At 29.6% G+C, this 17,715-nt stretch overlaps 1 protein-coding gene across 47 annotated transcripts in view; it reads left to right on the forward strand.

The window, feature by feature from the left end:
* Positions 1–17,715, forward strand: part of LOC145295917 (uncharacterized) — a 456,043-nt gene that overhangs the window by 326,716 nt on the left and 111,612 nt on the right. For 28 of the 47 annotated variants that reach the window (XR_013869907.1, XR_013869909.1, XR_013869906.1 and 25 more), the window contains one exon: positions 12,288–12,326. The exons of the other annotated variants lie outside the window; for them this stretch is intronic. Coding sequence is in view for 20 of the 28 variants with exons in the window: in XM_080141711.1 (XP_079997837.1) it covers positions 12,288–12,326 (39 nt within the window). In the remaining 8 variants the exon portion in view is untranslated. The remainder of the gene's footprint in view (positions 1–12,287; positions 12,327–17,715) is intronic. 47 annotated transcript variants of the gene reach the window in all.

The following is a 17,715-nucleotide window of genomic DNA, read 5'->3' on the forward strand; positions in this document are numbered from 1 at the left end:
CGCATGATTTTTTTTCACACTTTAATTTCCAACTTTGCCTCAAGAGTTCGAGTTCGATCCTCATACTCAGCTGCCAAAACTTTTTCAAATTTTAACCCCCCCCCCTCCCCCGGAGTTTTGATTTACCCAAAACCACACACACCTTCAAACACCCGGGCAACGCCGGGTGCCCCCCGCTAGTTGCTAATAAAAATAAGATGGACTAAAAAGGAACTTAGGCACCTTGATCAGAAGAGAAAATTAATGGCAATGCACAATGCATTATACCCAAAAGTCAATACTGACCGACTTTATGTGAAAAGGGAACGAAAAAGGAAAGAGACTTATAAACGTAGAAGACTGTGTAAATAATATTCTAAAACAAGTTGATGAGTTGATTGAAGATGTCAGTATTTTCTATGTTCATCTTTGCTTTATGTCACTGATTTAATATGCTGTTGCAGTTAAGAAATTTTTTCTTCAATTTTTTTCTCTAAATTATTATCTACAAAGTGTTTATGGTTTTAAGACCTGTGTTGCTTCCAGATTAATTCAGATCTGTCACTTGATTTTTTAACAAAAAGTTCCAAACAATTTTCAAACAGTGGATTATAGTACCATTATGCATGAAAATTTGTCATTGAAATCATATGATTTGGTTGATGTTTTATGGTCGGAAGTTTAAATTTTTCATCAAATTTCTCAGTAGGAGGCTTTCTAATGTTCATTCTGCACATTACAAATTTTACAGAGTAGATTCATCTAAAAATAAGCCATTATAATATAATCTTCAGAATTCAAGCTCACACTATTTTTACAACTGTTAAACGTTTATATTTCTTAACCAAGGTTTATGCACTAATGAATGATTTGAATGCTTAGTTTCGCCAGCATTAAACTGTAATACAACTAATATGTGCTTCTTTCAAAACTAGTACCTAATGAATTTTTCTTATACTATTTTATGTATCAGCGTTCAAATGTTCATGGTGCTATTAAAAACGAAAAATATTCTTACAGATTAGTGTTAAACTTTTGTTAATGACTATAATTACACATATGTTGACTTTTTTGCTGATGTCACAAAAATAACTTATTTAATAATTTATTTTTATTCGTGCCTTTTTTATACTCTTTGACTATTCTTACTTTACATATTTTTACTTGTTTTATTGGGCTGTAAACTAAATTCTGTTTCCGCTTCCCCATTTTAATTTAATTTGTATATATTAAATAATTTAAAATGTATGTTTGATAGATGCACTTAGTATAGAAGATATAACATCATTTTGCAGCATACATTATTAGCTGACTTTGGTTTTTATGGAATGGATATAATTATTTTTTCTTTTTTTTTTCTTTCCTTAGCTTAAGGCAACAAGAATTTCAATACCAGAGTAAATGTCACTCAAAGTTCCTGTTATCGTGAAATGACAAAGTTCCTTAATATTTAAAAAATATTTTCTATGCATTTTGAACAAGAACTAGATTTATATACAACTAAACTTTTAAAATACAAGTGTTACAGTACTTCCTTCAAACCTCAGTTTTGAAATCATCACATCAGTCATTATCAATTTTTTAAATTAATTTTTTAAATTACATTTTATATAATATCAGATTGGCTATTTTTAGAGCTAGTATTGCCATAAATAAGCAACTGAAAAGAACTATTTTTTACATTCCGTTCTATATTATTTCATTTTTCAACATTAATAGAATCTATTTTCTATTTACGTGCATATATATATATATATATATATATATATATATATATATATATATATATATACTTGTACTTGTTTCAGCATTCACACTGGAACAGTTGGGTTGGCTCCAGAGAATTTACCATGTTCTGAGAAAATGCTAACCATGTGTGATAGTCCACCACAGAAGCAGATATGAGCGTTAGCCAATCTCAGTTCCAGCAGCAAACTCCAGAAAAGCAAGGACCTAGGATCAGCTCGGCATCCTGTTTCACCATCCTGAGCCACAATTTCAGTTGACCTCCACATTGTTTTTTTTTCCAACCCCGAGGAAAGGCTGGATTGATGCCTTTGTGGATGAAGTCATCTGGATGACCACAAAGAGCATGGCCGAACCAATGAAGACATCATGTGAGGAGAGCTTGTTGTAGAGAGGATATGTTGCTGAGAGATCGAACAGCAGTATTTAAGATGAGTTTTTAACAAACACAAAGGATACAGCATAAACAATAGTGATTTAATCCCTCAAACTTTTGTAGATCGCTTGCTATCATCGACCAGGTTTCAGAGCTGGATAGTAGAATAGTGCAGGCTAAAGCTTGATAGATGCAGAATTTAGTCTTAAGTTTGATTTCAGGTCGGCGCCAGATCTGAGATTGAAGACGGCAATGATGCCGTTGTTGATATCTCCCTCTCCTTGACATGTTGCAGTGATTATAGATCCAAGATACTTGAAACGATCAACCTTTTCTAGGACTTTCCCATGAATGATAATTTGTTGCTTTTTATCTGGGAGGAAACCAGCAATCAGGAGCTTTGTCTTTTGAACATTGATTTTCATGCCGATCTTAGAGGCATAAAACTGCTTCTCCTCTACTGCAGATTGGATGTCAGTAAAACTTTCAGCCAGTATAGCTATATCGTCTGCATAGTCATGGTCCGACAGTTGGAAATCACAGCCTACAGTTTGCCAAGGCTTTGGAGGTAATCCAGTCGATGGCATAGTTGAACAGAGTCGGTGGTAAGGCACATCCTTAACAGACTCCAAACTGGATGTTGGAAGATTATATGAGTTTGGGTGGGATACTGCCTGTTTGCAAAATCTGCTAAAGAGCTCCACAATGGAATCAAAAACAGACAAGAGTTTTTTTGCTAACAGCACCAGTACTGCTCAAACACACGACAGAGAGTGAAGAACTGGTCTCTGCATCCCTGGCTAGGACAAAATCCGCATTGGTTCGACTTGGTTCAAGCATCTTGTTAAGATTGAAATCAGTTCAGCAAAATAGTAATGAAGATTTTAGCAGAAATATCAATAAGACTTATATCCCAATAGTTGCTGCATCAGCGTTTGTCTACTTTCTTGAAGAAGGAGAGAACAACATTGCTTAATTCTGAGGTAGGTTTTCAGATTCACAACTACGGAAAATAATCTCACTTCCATAATTTCAGCAATGGATGGAGGATTAGTGAGACAGTCATAGACATTAGTGGGGACATTTGGGATCAAATTTGATTGGGTTTGGTGGTTTTGATGGTTAAGCAATGCAGCAGAGTGAAGTTGGTCATCAAAGTTGGTTATAGTCTTCATTTGCTCATTGACGAGTATTTCAGTGCTGCTCCCAAATGGCTTCGTGCTTGAGTAAAGAAAGTTGTACATCTTTTTTGAGTAACATATATATATATATATATATATATATATATATATATATATATATATATATATATATATATATATATAATAAAATCGAATATATGCCTCTATATGTTGTTTTTTCAGAATTTAAAATTAAACCACGAAACTTATATATATATATATATATATATATATATATATATATATATATATATATTCTGTGTGCATATGTGTCCGTGTGCACGTGTGTGTATATACTACTGTCAGATCAATAAAGTTAAATGATGTTGAACTTATGATGTTCATACTTAGAGGAGTTAACATTTCAGAATATTAGGTGCAAGATTCACTCAGGTGTCTCAGATATATAACTGGGTACTAACCTTCTTGAGAGTATAACCTATGATAGACTGACAGACTAGCATTCTCTCACAGCCCATTCATTCTGCTTAATATTATAAAAACAGAGGTTAATCATTGATCCTATAAGCATTTACACTTAAAATGGAATTTTATTTTTTAATTCATATGTCATATACATGTCTGTTTACATATGAAACTTACATTTATTCGAATGAATAGCATATTTTCCTGTTCAAGTAATGAAAGAAATATGAATAGCATATTTTCATGTTCAAGTAATAAACTTATTTTATTCGTTTATAGCCCCAATTATTGTACTTATACTTTTAAAACATTTCCAAGTTCAATTGAATCACCTGTAATTGATTGAAATGGAGATTTATTAAAAGGATAACCTGTTTATTTGAACAGACATGTTACCTAAAATTATTCATATTTTTTCAAAGCTTAACATGTTATAATTTACACATTATAAAATCTCGGCCATCGCTTCATATTACTGATAAATCACCATTTATAAAATCAAAACAAATACATTTTTTCTATTTCTTGAGTTTCTTGATCACATTTTTAAAAAAAACTTCCGATTCTTTTATTTGTTATATTATCTTTTGCCTGTAATTTTGTCTTTTTTCTGAGTTCAAGAATTTTTCAGGATATTTAATCTTGATATTTTCTTTGTTATCAAAATAGAAGAAAAGCCCATTTATAACGCAGCTATCTTTATATTTGACTATATTGTGTACGGTTAAAAACAAGAAAAATTATGTATTTTCTTTACAACCAAAAGCTAATCAATACGATATAAAAGTATCTTTGGGGAATAGCATATAGAAACAACACATATGTCTCTGTCTCACAATATGCATTCACCAATTCTTATAGTATAAAAGATCATTTTTTTATTTTCCTAAAGAAGTTTTATTTTCTTGAATGCTTTCAAAAATATAAGAGTCATGCAATTTATCTTTTTAGATACTGAAAGATGTTTTCTTAAATGTGTTCTTTTGCTATCAGAGCTGACATTTTTAGGGAAGGGGCAATAATATGATTTAATTGTCTAACAATATTTAGTTGACTGCTTTTCTTAATTAAAACTATGACATTTCTATAGCTATAAATCTTAGTTTTATTTTTATATTCAAAACTATATTTTATGTTGATCATTAAAGTGAAATACTTTGAAAAGAGGCAATTCTTTTACATCTGCAACAATAATAGCCAAAATAAACATAAATGTCTAAATGGCAAAATTTTATTCTTTGAAATTTCTAGTTTAATGATAAAATGATGGTATAAAAATAGTTGTCATGAAGAGAAAGAATCGAAAATTGATCATTCATATTCAAATCACCGTCTTGACATTTAAAGTTGATAACAGTTAATTTTTCTAACTATTTTATATTTACCTTCCCAAAAGCATGTACTTAGTCATAATAAATTTAAATCAACAAATAAATAGTGAAATATAATTCATATATATTTAAACCGTTTTGCTTAAAGTACAAACATTAACATTTCTCTAATATTATATGCAAAGTAAAGTGAAATTTTCCTGTTTTATTGACTGAAAGAATAATAAAATTATATGATTATCAGTGTTTTGAAAACAACAATATAATTGCTGCAAGAACAAAATAAAACCTGATTATGGTTTATTACTTTAAAATATTGTTTTATACTTGATCGATTTCGTCCAAAATATTTTTTATTTTCTATTTTTATTTAGAATTTTATATAATTAGAAGGTGCAATTTTTAATACCCAACATTAATGCATGGAGAAAGAGAGTGAATGATAATATTTGGTAGTTATTTTTGAAATTAAATTATTAAGTATATTCACATTTTGATTGCAATCATTTATCTCTTAGAAAATATATAAATTCAAGCTTCATTATGTTTTAGATTTTAGATAAGATCTGATAATGGATATGTGACGCAATGGATGCAGGGATTAAATAACAATCAGTTCTAGGTAACACTCTTCTGGATGCTGAACATTTAATCCTCGCTACAAGCAGAAACTAAAAATAAAATCAAAAAAAATACTTCTAGTTACTCATGACTGATAAAATGAGAACAATTTTTTTCTATGAATTAAATAAGGGTTTTTTTTAAATTTTTTTTATATAGATTCTCGAGTTAAACTCGAAAAATAAAGATTCACAAATTTAACAAGATGCACTTAAAGAAGGTTAAAGGTTACATCAGCGAAACCTTGTAACAAAAACATCCAGGATGAAAATGGTAATCAAATCAATCTTAATTGTAGTCTGTAGTTTTACCTGTCAACCGAGCTTTTGGTTCATCACATTAGCACCATGTAGTGTGAAATAAAAGCATGAAAATGGGATATAGTTTATGAAGTTTTATTTGATGTACAAAATAATATACACAAACGTAGATAATTATTTATAGTTATCTATACACACTAATATATTCTTACTCAATGAAAACCTGAAACGTGAAAAAAGGAAAGAAAGGAGAAAAGTTACTGGCAAAGCCTTTTGCCCATCAGACCATGACGACATGATGTCATTATCCTGAAAAATACCGTTTTTAAACACTGTTTCAGTTTGATACGCATGCATGACTTGCGAAAATCACAACGTAAAAAGTGACCCCCTCTTCCAAAAAATGATTCAGTTGACCACTAAAGAATTAATTTTTTTTTCTAATTTTCCCATATTATACGTCTGAGGGATTGCTCTTTCAGATAGTACAAGTTTTGATCTGGTCCAATGCGGCTGATGAAATTTTTTAGTGGACATGTGAATGCATAAATATACAAACAAACGCACAAACACAGCAACAAACTAATGTTTGATATTTATATAATAGACTAGCGGGGGGTACCCGGCGTTGCCCGAGTGTTTGGAGGTGTGTGTGGTTGTTAATGAAAACCTAAGAATAAGCAAAGTAAAAAAGAAAACAGAAAAATGAACGTTAAAACTTAAGCGGGGGTACCCGGGCGGTGGGGGGTAATCAAAACATCGAAAAAAACACAAAAAAACTAACGTAAGGCAAACGAACGATGTTAAATGTAAAAATCGAAAAAACAAAAACAAAAAAGAAAACAGAAAAACGAACGTTAAAACTAAAAACAAAAACAATACGTGAAAAATGGCTTAAATAAGCCTGTTTCGATATTAAAATTTTAAAAAATCGGTGTTTTTGGATGTGTGGTCGGGGTGGGGGTGTTAATGAAAACCTAAGAATAAGCGAAGTAAAAAAAAAAAACAGAAAAACGAACGTTACGTGAAAAATGGCTTAAATAACCCTGCTTCAATATTTAAATTTAAAAAATCGAAAAAAAAAAGACATCTCCCACCACGATTCGAACCGAAAACGTTTAGATAATGACCCAACGCTCTAACCAACTGAGCTAACACGACGTACATAAAATTTAGTCAGTTCTACAACTATTTAAACTAAATCAGGTCATGACGTTATCATACGCATACGTAGAACCGATCTCGTCATGAGAGGACGGTTTTTTTTGACCCCCACCCTGTAGAAAATTGTTGATTTCAGGGTGACAAAATTAACGTTTTTGGCCAATTTCTCGATATTTTTCGGGCGAAGGATGAAGCTTCAATATGATACCAAGTTTGTTAATTTTTGTTCTGTCTGTCGAAAGTTTTTAACGGACACACAAACACACATACATGCATACACACATTTTCGCTTTTATATAGATGATTCAAGCTAAAAATAATTCTTGTTTAAGGTCTGAGTGTCAACACTATAAAGACAATGGTGATGGTTAGCGGCCTAGAACCCCAGTTTTTAAAAGGCTCTGGTCAATACCCTTGCACAAACCCAGACTTCAGATGTAAGCGGTGTCTTGGACTAACACACCTAATTGAAGAACGCCCTGACGCAGAAGTTGAAATAGGCGAGGGCACTAAGATAAACATAGTAGACTCCTTTTCCTATCTAGGAGATTGCTGTGAACTAAGTTCAATCATCAAGCTTAAGATAGCTTGAGAAAAGTTCAGAGAATTTCTCCCGTCCTCAATTATCCCAATTATTATTAGAGCTAAAGTTTATGATAGTTGCATAAAAAGCGTTGTATGGCAGTGAGTGTGTGGCCCTCATCCAGACCTCATTTGCCAGTGGCAAATGTACACAGTCAATCCCCACAATTGCGATCACTGGAGACTGAGCATAAGAACAGTCAGTGTTGAATCTCTGTCAAATGGAACATAGACGATAACCCCGGATAATGAATGAATGAGTAGCATTCAAAATTTGAAATTCATGATTTTATCTACATTAGAAATTTCCATCCCTAAAGATTTTTATTGTAAGAATTAAATTAAAATCACAATATACTTTAACATTTCAACAACTTTTGGATTGTTGTAAGGAATAAATAAAATAGCTAATTTAAAACTGGCTATGAATTCACAAATAAAAATTTTCAGTAGTTTGTCATAAAGCATATTAATTTTAAACATTATTAATACATTATATCTGATTGTATTTTAATGATAATTCAATAAATTTTATACATTTAAGAAAAATGGAATCATTTTTATTTTATTTTTAATTTTATGATTATTGTGTACGTGTATAATTTTGCTCTAAAAATAATTGAACTTTCCTTTTTTTTCTTTTGCTTGAGTCAATTCTTTTAAAGATCGTATTTTTTGTATGCGTATGGAGAATTTGATTTGGAGATTTTGTTTCCTGCGTTAACAGGTCATGTTTTCACTAGGCATACCCACACATATTTCCAATGTTTTCAAACACTATAAAAAATATTTAAAATCTTTATCCAACACACATAAACGTATATATATATATATATATATATATATATATATATATATATATATATATATATATATATATAAGATAAAAATTACAATTAAATTTACCAAATGATCCAAGTATATTATAAATATTAAAGAATTAATATTTATAAAGTAATCTCAACCAGATGTAAAAGCTTGATAAAACCAAATAGGAGATAGAGCTTATAATAAGTTTTGGATTATTTTGGACCATCTTCCAATTGTGTGATTTCCTTGGATTTTATTTGTGCGAATGGAAATTTAATTAACTTTCTTGAATTTATATTTTTGGATTTTACCGTCATTGGATAATTTACCTTTCACCAGACTATCCATTCACGTTAAATCACCTTTATCTTCACCATATTCCCTCTGCTTCACTTCTTGTTATCAAGTAAGATCTTTGACTTACTTGGAGTTTCATCAAATACTTTTGTATGCAAAATCCGATCCCACATTTTGCTAATTCTTACCCTCTGATGAGAAGGAAAGTATTTCTTCGAAACTCCGCGGATTAAGGACTATCCACTTATTAAGTGTTTCCTTTTCAGATTAAATATGTTTTTAACTCTTTTTCAAAGTGTTTTTAACATGTTTTATTAACTATTTGCTCTTTATATATATGTTTTATTTTTTTATTTATTGCTCTGCAATAGTATTGAGCACTTTCTTCAGGGTTTTTTGTTTTATATATATATATATCTTGAGATTTATATATATATATATCTTGGAATTTTTTAAACTTTAAAACTATATGATATATATATATATATATATATATATATATATATATATATATATATATATATATATATATATATATATATATGTGTATGTATAAGGGGTGGTCACCAACAATGTGTATTTTTTAACATTATTTTATTATTCCGTGTTTTGGTTTTTCATTGAGAATTATGTTTAGATCATTGTAATAAAGTTTTTAAATCATTGAAATCGTTTTTAATGCGTTTCAGACATTCTGTGAAGCGTCCTCTTCAGAAATTATTTAAAATGCTTAGAATATATTAAAAATGTGTTGGAGATGTAAAAATAGCATTTTCGTAGTTCATTTGAAATGTTTCCAAGAGGTGGAAACGTGTAAGTGTCTACTATTCATTGGAATGTTCACGTTTTATTACTGTTTTATTGGGCTGTGGTCACTCCTGTCTTGTGTTTCTCTCTCTCACTCTCTCTTTCTGCTTGTGTTTTTTATTTTTCTTTAGGGTAGGATGTGTGTGTGTGTGTGTGTGTGTGTGTGTGTGCGCGCGTGTGTGTGTGCGTGTGTGTGTGTGTGTTTTCTTTTATTGGTTTGAAGAATGTGTGTACTGTTTTATAGTATTATGAAGTTATTTGCTTCCCTAGGAAGGTAACTGTGATCCAAGGTCGTTACTAATGTGTATGTGTGAGGAGGGGGCGGGGGCAGCTCTTCTGAAATAAGGGTAGGGGTGCTTTTATTCAATTTTGATATTTATTTTTTGGATTCTTAGATTTCAGTATTGTGATTTTTCGTTTCAGTCTTAGACTGTTCGGGTATTCTTTATATTATGTTTGTTTCGATAGACGGGTGTATTTATTGATATGTATAGGGGATTTTTTAATGTTTCTATTTATTTGTCTCCCCATGTGGCTATGGCCAGACCCAGGATCGGTTCCTAGTGTGGGGAAGATCTCGTTCCCCAGAGGGGAGGGGCCAATTGGAGGGAGGATGATAGAAGGGATGATAGTTGTTTCAGTCATGAGAGATATCTCCTCCATTGACTGAAGGGGGAGCGAGGTGTTGGAACAGATATTACTCTATGGTTCTAGGTGTTTCCTAGTGTTGTTGGTTTCGAGGTTAAGTAGAGTTGGTATTATTCAGTGTGTTGTATTAGAGATAGGGGTGTTATGTCTGTGTGTGGTTGTATGCGCGCATGTGTCTGTGTTTTAATGTGTCGGTTCTGATTTATGTGTGGGTGTGTATATGTATATGGATGTGCATGCGAGTGTGCCTTGCATTTCATGTTTTTGTGTGTTGATATTAAACTCTGTTTACTTCTGGTTGTTATGAAGTTTTTTTCCTGTGTAAGTAAAGAAAAATAATTGTCTGTTTGGAAGATTGGCATTATTTTGAAGCTGTTTCCACTGCATGTGTGTACGTATTTTGAAACATAGAGGTGTCTGTTATCTGCAATTTTGATGTTGCTCTTATGTAAGGTCACTCTATTGCTGAAATTTTTGGTGACGCCTATGTAGGATTTGTTGCATGCTATGCATCTTAGTGCATATACTTGATTTCTGGAGGTGCAATTTAGATCCTTTTTTTATTTTGAATGTTTGTGTTGGGTTTTTGAATGTGTATCTGTTTCCTTCTATTATTATTTCACATACTCCACATCGCTGTTTGTTGCATTTTGTAACCCCTTTTGTAGTGTGTGGAACGAGTTTTGAGGAAGTTAGGATGTGTTTTAAGTTTTTGGGTTGGCGTTTGCTTTTTATTATTTTTGTTGTTTTAAGTATGTTGTTTAGGTTGTCGTTCTGATTGAGGAGGATAAGGTTTTTTGTTGTCTGTGTAAATAGTTCTGAGTTGTTTGTGTTGTGTGTGGAGACGTATGCTAAAATTTGTTCTTTGTTGTTCTTTTGGGATTCTTAGTTGGTCTATTGGAAGTTTTTGTTGGTCTATTGGAATTTTTTGTTGGTCTATTGGAATTTTGTGTTATTCTTTTAGCTATGTTAATTATTTTTTTTGGAAAAAGAAGGCTCAAATAATAAGTGGCATAATTATAGTCTTTAATGCGATTATTATTATTTATTTCTAACTAGCAGCTGCACCGTGTGAGCACACACAATGCCAAGTCAAATACAAAATCGAGCACACTCAACATCAAGTACACTCAACATCGTCTTACCATCAATGCTTATCCTGTGAACTCGGAGTATGAGAAATTCCCATATGCACAAAACAAAATCAAAAATAACCCAACTAATGATAGGATAATGAGTAAACGTTGGATAGAATGATGGTTAAAATTATTACAAACTTGCCAGAATTCGAACCTGGAATCTCTTGATCCGTACTCAGATGCGTTATCCATTGCACCAAAAGTCCTGTCCGTATGCCAAAAGATGTTACTGCAACTGTATACAGATAGTGCTAAATTTCGTTGACATGGGCAGATAACTTTTTCGACAATTGCACGAAACGGCCCAAAAACCCTTATTTCAGGCTTTTTGTGTGACTCGGTGTTGTTCGTTACAAACCATATATAGATAAGGACAATCTAGGGACTCACACATTTTAGAGAAAAAAATTATTTTTCAATTCGGTGCATCCATTCAAAAGTTTTATTGGTATATACACACACACACACACACATAAATAAATATTTAGAATTTTATTAATAGTATAGATTTTTTTGTTTAGTACAAACTGAGTTTATAATCTAACCATTTTAGTCATAAAAATATAAACAACTGATTATATTTCGATAGTGTGAGCTTTATAACCCATATATGTGCAATAATTTAACAATTAATCACACATGTTTGTTTTGATTTACTTAAATATACTGCTCAAAACAGATATTTATTGCATAAATAAATTATTATTTATATAATATTAATCTATAAAGTTATTAATTTACCTATGTAAGTAAAACTATAAGTACATATTTAATTCTTTTTTAAATATATAGTATATGATTATTTCATAAATGAAAATCGTATACAAACAGACAACATCAAGTTATGTCCCTCTGAAGCACAAAAAGTAAAAATATTAAATGATCACCTTATTTAACATTTTTGTTTTGCTTTTTTGTAGGTAAGTTGCGACCAAATTGCCTTCGCACTACCAGACCAGGTAGGCAATATTTCTTTTTTTTCACTTTTTCAATATTATTATGATTTTATGAGATTTCTTTATTCATCTTCAGTTCATGTCAATTACTAAAGATATACTAAATACACTTTTGCATAAATCAGTGTAAAAAAATTTTTATTGTTATGGAAATTTTTATTGCTTTTTGTTGTTTAAAATTTTGTTTGGAATTAATTATTTTTAAAAATATATGTATTTATTTTCTTTGCATATTTCTAAAATTATGGCATAAATTATGCAGTTCAAAAATCTCATATTGAAATAAAATTAACAAACATTTAGGTTAAAAATAAATACATTTCAATATGGAAGAAAAGAAACTGGCATGATTTATGTTTAATGTTGCTAAACTAATATATTCATTCAATATATACAATAATTAAGGAAATTTCGTAAATTATCAGAATCAGAAATAAGGTTGAAATATTGTTTTTTTTTTAATCAAAATGTCAATATTTATTAAATAATTTAAAATGCATTAATTTTATTTATTGCAGATTCTCTAATATTCAAATAAAATTGATGTAGAAATTTCGGTTTTATATTGTTTAAATGTGTATGAACTAAACTATAATAAGAGCATATCATATGCATCATTTTATTTTTGAAAATGCTTGAATATGATATTCTCAATTTTTGATAGAAATTCTCATAATACCAATTCATGGTTAACAGTATCAACCCTAAATAAAAAGATTAATTCACTATTTACGATGCATGGTTCTTATATAACTTGTAGTTTGAGAGTTGCAATATAATGAAATTAAAGTGAAAAAATACTAGTAAAATAAAAGAATTAACTAACCCTTCCTCAGAAATTTAAGAATATACATGTGCATCAAAGTTTGTATTAGTGGCAACTCGAAGCCCGCTTTAATACTTATAAAAACTATTTATTAAACTAGTATCTGTCTGTAAAAATAATATGATTAACCTAATGCTATGTAATGATTAAACTGTTTACACTATGATTAAACATTTATTTTATATAATATCTTTTTAATTTCTTAATGACTGACATATTTTTAACTTGTTGGGGTAAAGTAATCAATTTATATATAGATAAAGTTGAAATTTATAATCAAATTTATTGTTTAATGCCATACCAGCAAATTCTAGCATTGCTACAAATATGATTTGCTGATTTCTTTCTATCCTCTGGTGAGAAAAATAGCATTCTTGAAACTCTGTGGAATAAGGACTTTGTAAATTGTTTTTGGAGTATTCAGTCGAACAATAAATTTGATTCTAAATTTCAACTTACAGTTTTAATTTCTTTACTCTTATAATAAACTTTACTCTCTATTGTGTGTTTACTTAGCTTTTTTTATTTGGTTGGGATTAAAATATCTATATATAAATACTGGTATTTATATTAAATTGAAGTTTAACATTGCTTATATCAGGTAAACATTGCATCTTTTTTGATTTCATTATTTTTATATATCAGATTTGACACTTAGTTAATGTTGAGTAAGTCCATTATTATTTATAATGCAAAAGGTTAAATATATAAAATATTGTTGGAGAAATGAATCCAGGAATATAGCTTAATTTCATTGTAGTTGTTAAAATCGTAATAAAAGTGAAATAGTAATAAAATATGAAGCTGACGTGACATCTACACTTTAATTCTAGCATTTGTACTAATTTATTTCTTACAAAAATTATTTTATGAAATTATTATATAATTATAAACAAAGTTGGTAAACATTACAGCATTCATTGACCTAATTAGTGAGCCATTTCTTAAACAAGTAAATTCAATCATTTAAAATATTTCAAGATTATAATTTATAAAAATGTTTCTTTATTATCTATCAAACATCATTTTACTACTTTCATTTTGATGTGTACGTGATGTGAATATACCGCTTCTTTTCATATTAAATACCATTAAATTAGAGAGAATAAAGAAATACAAATTGTTTATTACCACATATATAAAATTTATATTATTTTTATATTTGTAGTTAATCCTATTTCCCCTTATCAGTTAAGCTGTAAATGTGGATACTTGTATGAGTATGCCCATGTGTGTATACTGTATGTATCGAAACAAGCCTAAGACTAAGTATTAAGCACGGTAATATTGGGACTAGTTTTATCTGCAAATAGCTAAAAGCAATTCTCATTATGTTTGACAAGATACTCTTACGTACAATATTAAACTCGTGTGGCTTTCAGGCATTTTCCTTCTAATATTGCTGCTAAATCTAATGATAGATTGTGAACAATCAACAAGAAAATATTTGCCAGCTATTGAAAAAGTTTTTCTCCTGTTATATATTTGTATATGAATATTTTCCATGTTAATTTTATGAGAGACAATAATGGTTTACTTGGCAGAAAATAAGCATCCATTTAGTAATTAGTCATCACAAAACCTGTATATGAATATTATGTTTATATGAATGCAAATTTCGTGTAAAGAATTATATATTTTTTATGAAAATCGCTTCAGATAAGACTTGATGCCACTTGATGTAAGAAGCTAAAGAAGTACATCAAGATAAAAAAAAAAACTTGCTAACAATAAGTGTTAGATGGAATAGATTCTGATCCCAAAAAACAGCAATCCTCTCCTCTTTGTCAGAAACATCATTCCTAGTATGTGACGACTAAAGAACAAAATAAGGGAAACCAGAGTTAAATAGCTACCGAAAGTAAACTGAAGGCACAATTTCTACTCTCCTTTATATTAAATTTCTGACTCAAAATATAATTGATTCAAGTTGGTTAGTTTGGTTGACTTTTAGATATTTTTTGTTACAATCACCATCATCATCAGCAGCAGCAGCATCATCATCATCATAATCTATTTTATATGTAATAGTATGCTTATTTTTCTAGAGTTACTTGATATCTAATTATCATGAATATTGAAATAATATTCAAACAATTGGCTATTTTTATTTGATATCAATTAAAATTCTAACAACACCAATATTATTCTACCGTTTAGGGATCAACAAGTTTTTTCAAGAATTTCATTGTTATATGTGACTTCTGGAAAGAATCCAGACAAACTGAATACTAAATAGACCACACTCTGTTTTGTACATGTGTATGTGTGATCAGAGACAGAAGAGGATGAAAGTAGTAAAGATTAAAATAATGCTTTCTTAGTATCATGTGTCTATTATATTGAATGTATCGATTGAAATCTAGGGGGCCTGTTTTCCTTTTGTCTTATTTGTTTAATTTATTTATTATTTTAATTTTATTCTGATTTAGTAACAAATTTATTTTGAACTGGGGAAAAGAGATTTAAATATTACAAGAAGTCGGAGAACTATTGTGATGAAATCTAATTTATAAAACTCACTATGTCTGTCTGTATGTCTGTCTGTCTTCTCTGTCCCCATATTTTCAAACTCTGTCTCTTCCGAAACTAAATATATATTTATTTTATATATTTTCGATTGCTTTAGATTAGAAAAATAAGATGTGCATTAACTAACGGTTCTATCAACATTTGCACCAAAAAGATCTTCCTTAGGGGTAAATGTATATCGTAAGATCTTTTGGGTGCTATGACAGATAGGGAACACTGGAAGGGTGTAGTGAGTTCTATCTCGGCTGAGGCTGCAGGATGATGATGATCAAAATTTGTTTCTTTAAGGCATTTTTCATATATACTTTAATGACAATAAATATATACTAAAATATACTTTAGTTTTTGGATTGAATTATGTTTGAAAAAATTCTGTTTTAATTGTTCTAATTAACTTTAATTTATAAATAATCAAATAACTCATCCATCTTTCTTCACCCCATGTTGATTCAACCACTCTCTAATATTACTTAATATCTCTGCGAGCACCTAGAGAGCATTCAGAGAAAAAGTGAGTCTGTTTTCTACCAAATTTATATCCATGTGTCTATACACAGCATTAATTCATATTAATTAGATGTCGAAATAATAATTCTCTTTACTTCTATACAAAATTAATAAATAATAATAATACTTCTATATGAGATAATGAGAATAGCACTTTTATTTAATAATAACTTTTCAAAAATATAGGAAGAACACTACATACATCAAAGGCAACTGGAACTACAAAAATATCTAATAAATTATACACCTTCCCTTAAAGTACACGCACAAAAACCGAGGATGAAGAGCACTAAGTCTCCACTGGAAGTACTGGAAATCTGGGAAGATTTGTTTCACTTAGATTCCAGGGAACGCCATCAGTTACTGTCCGTGAGAAATCATTGATAACGACCTGTGTGAGAAATCCTAGTGAAGAAGAAGAAGAAGAAGAAGAAGAAGAAGAAGAAGAAGAAGAAGAAGAAGAAGAAGAAGAAGAAGAAGAAGAAGAAGAAGAAGAAAGATTATTATGTTTAGTTATGCAAGAAGAATATCTTAACAGATATATCACAGTTTATGAATTTTCGAATAAAACCAAAGTAGAATAAATATTGGAAATGGTTGTGATCCAACAGCTTACGGGTACATTTAGTAGTTATATAAGTAATTACCACTGGGTGTAGAAAAGTGATAACAAAATGATATCGACATTCATGAAAAGCCTGCTACATATGATGATTTTCCTTATGTTGTATATTAGTATAATTTTTAAATAGTCATTATACAAAAGATATAATGATAGAGATAAAGAAACTCTTCCCTTCACTGAATAAGTAAGAATATAAAAACTTCAAATCATCGTCAAACTTATACATATTTATTACGAATGTATTCATTCCAAAATTATCAGTTGAAAATGATGTTATTAATTGTACATTTAGTTTAAAAGCTGCAATATTGTCATTCAGTTTTTAAAAAAATATATTAAAAATTATATAAATAATAAATAATTATGTTCAGCAAATAATTGATTGAAACAAGTGAAAAATCAATTACTCATCAATAAAATAATACAAATTTATTTTTATGATCAATTTAAGAAAACTATATGCATCTTTCTATTAATCCAACTAAAGAAAAAAGTGACTTCAGAGAAGGTTTAATTTTTCTTGTTTCAAAAAAGCACTAATTACAATTAGAGAAATTATTCTGAAGTAAAACTCAGCTTCCAAAGTCTATTGTTAAATCTTACCTAATATCTACAAAAGATAGTTCCTTATGTGAATGTCTAAATATAATTTAACATTTATTGGATACATCCTAATATTTCTCTTTTTGTGTTTCACTTTAAAATGTATAAAACTATTTTTCTCTTTTGTGTGTGTGGGGGGGTATACGTATTTGATGAAAAGTTCCAGATGCAAATTATTTAGGAAATTATAAAAGATACTTCCATAATTGACTCAGAACTTATTGTATAAGTTCTTCCATAGTATGTCATTTGCAAGCTTTAAGAATAAACAATCTAGAAAATAAAAAATGAGCTAAGCA

This window comes from Euprymna scolopes, chromosome 16, assembly GCF_053919585.1.
Source record: "Euprymna scolopes isolate OS-2025 chromosome 16, ASM5391958v1, whole genome shotgun sequence".
In the NCBI taxonomy this organism is placed as follows: Eukaryota; Metazoa; Mollusca; class Cephalopoda; order Sepiida; family Sepiolidae; genus Euprymna; species Euprymna scolopes.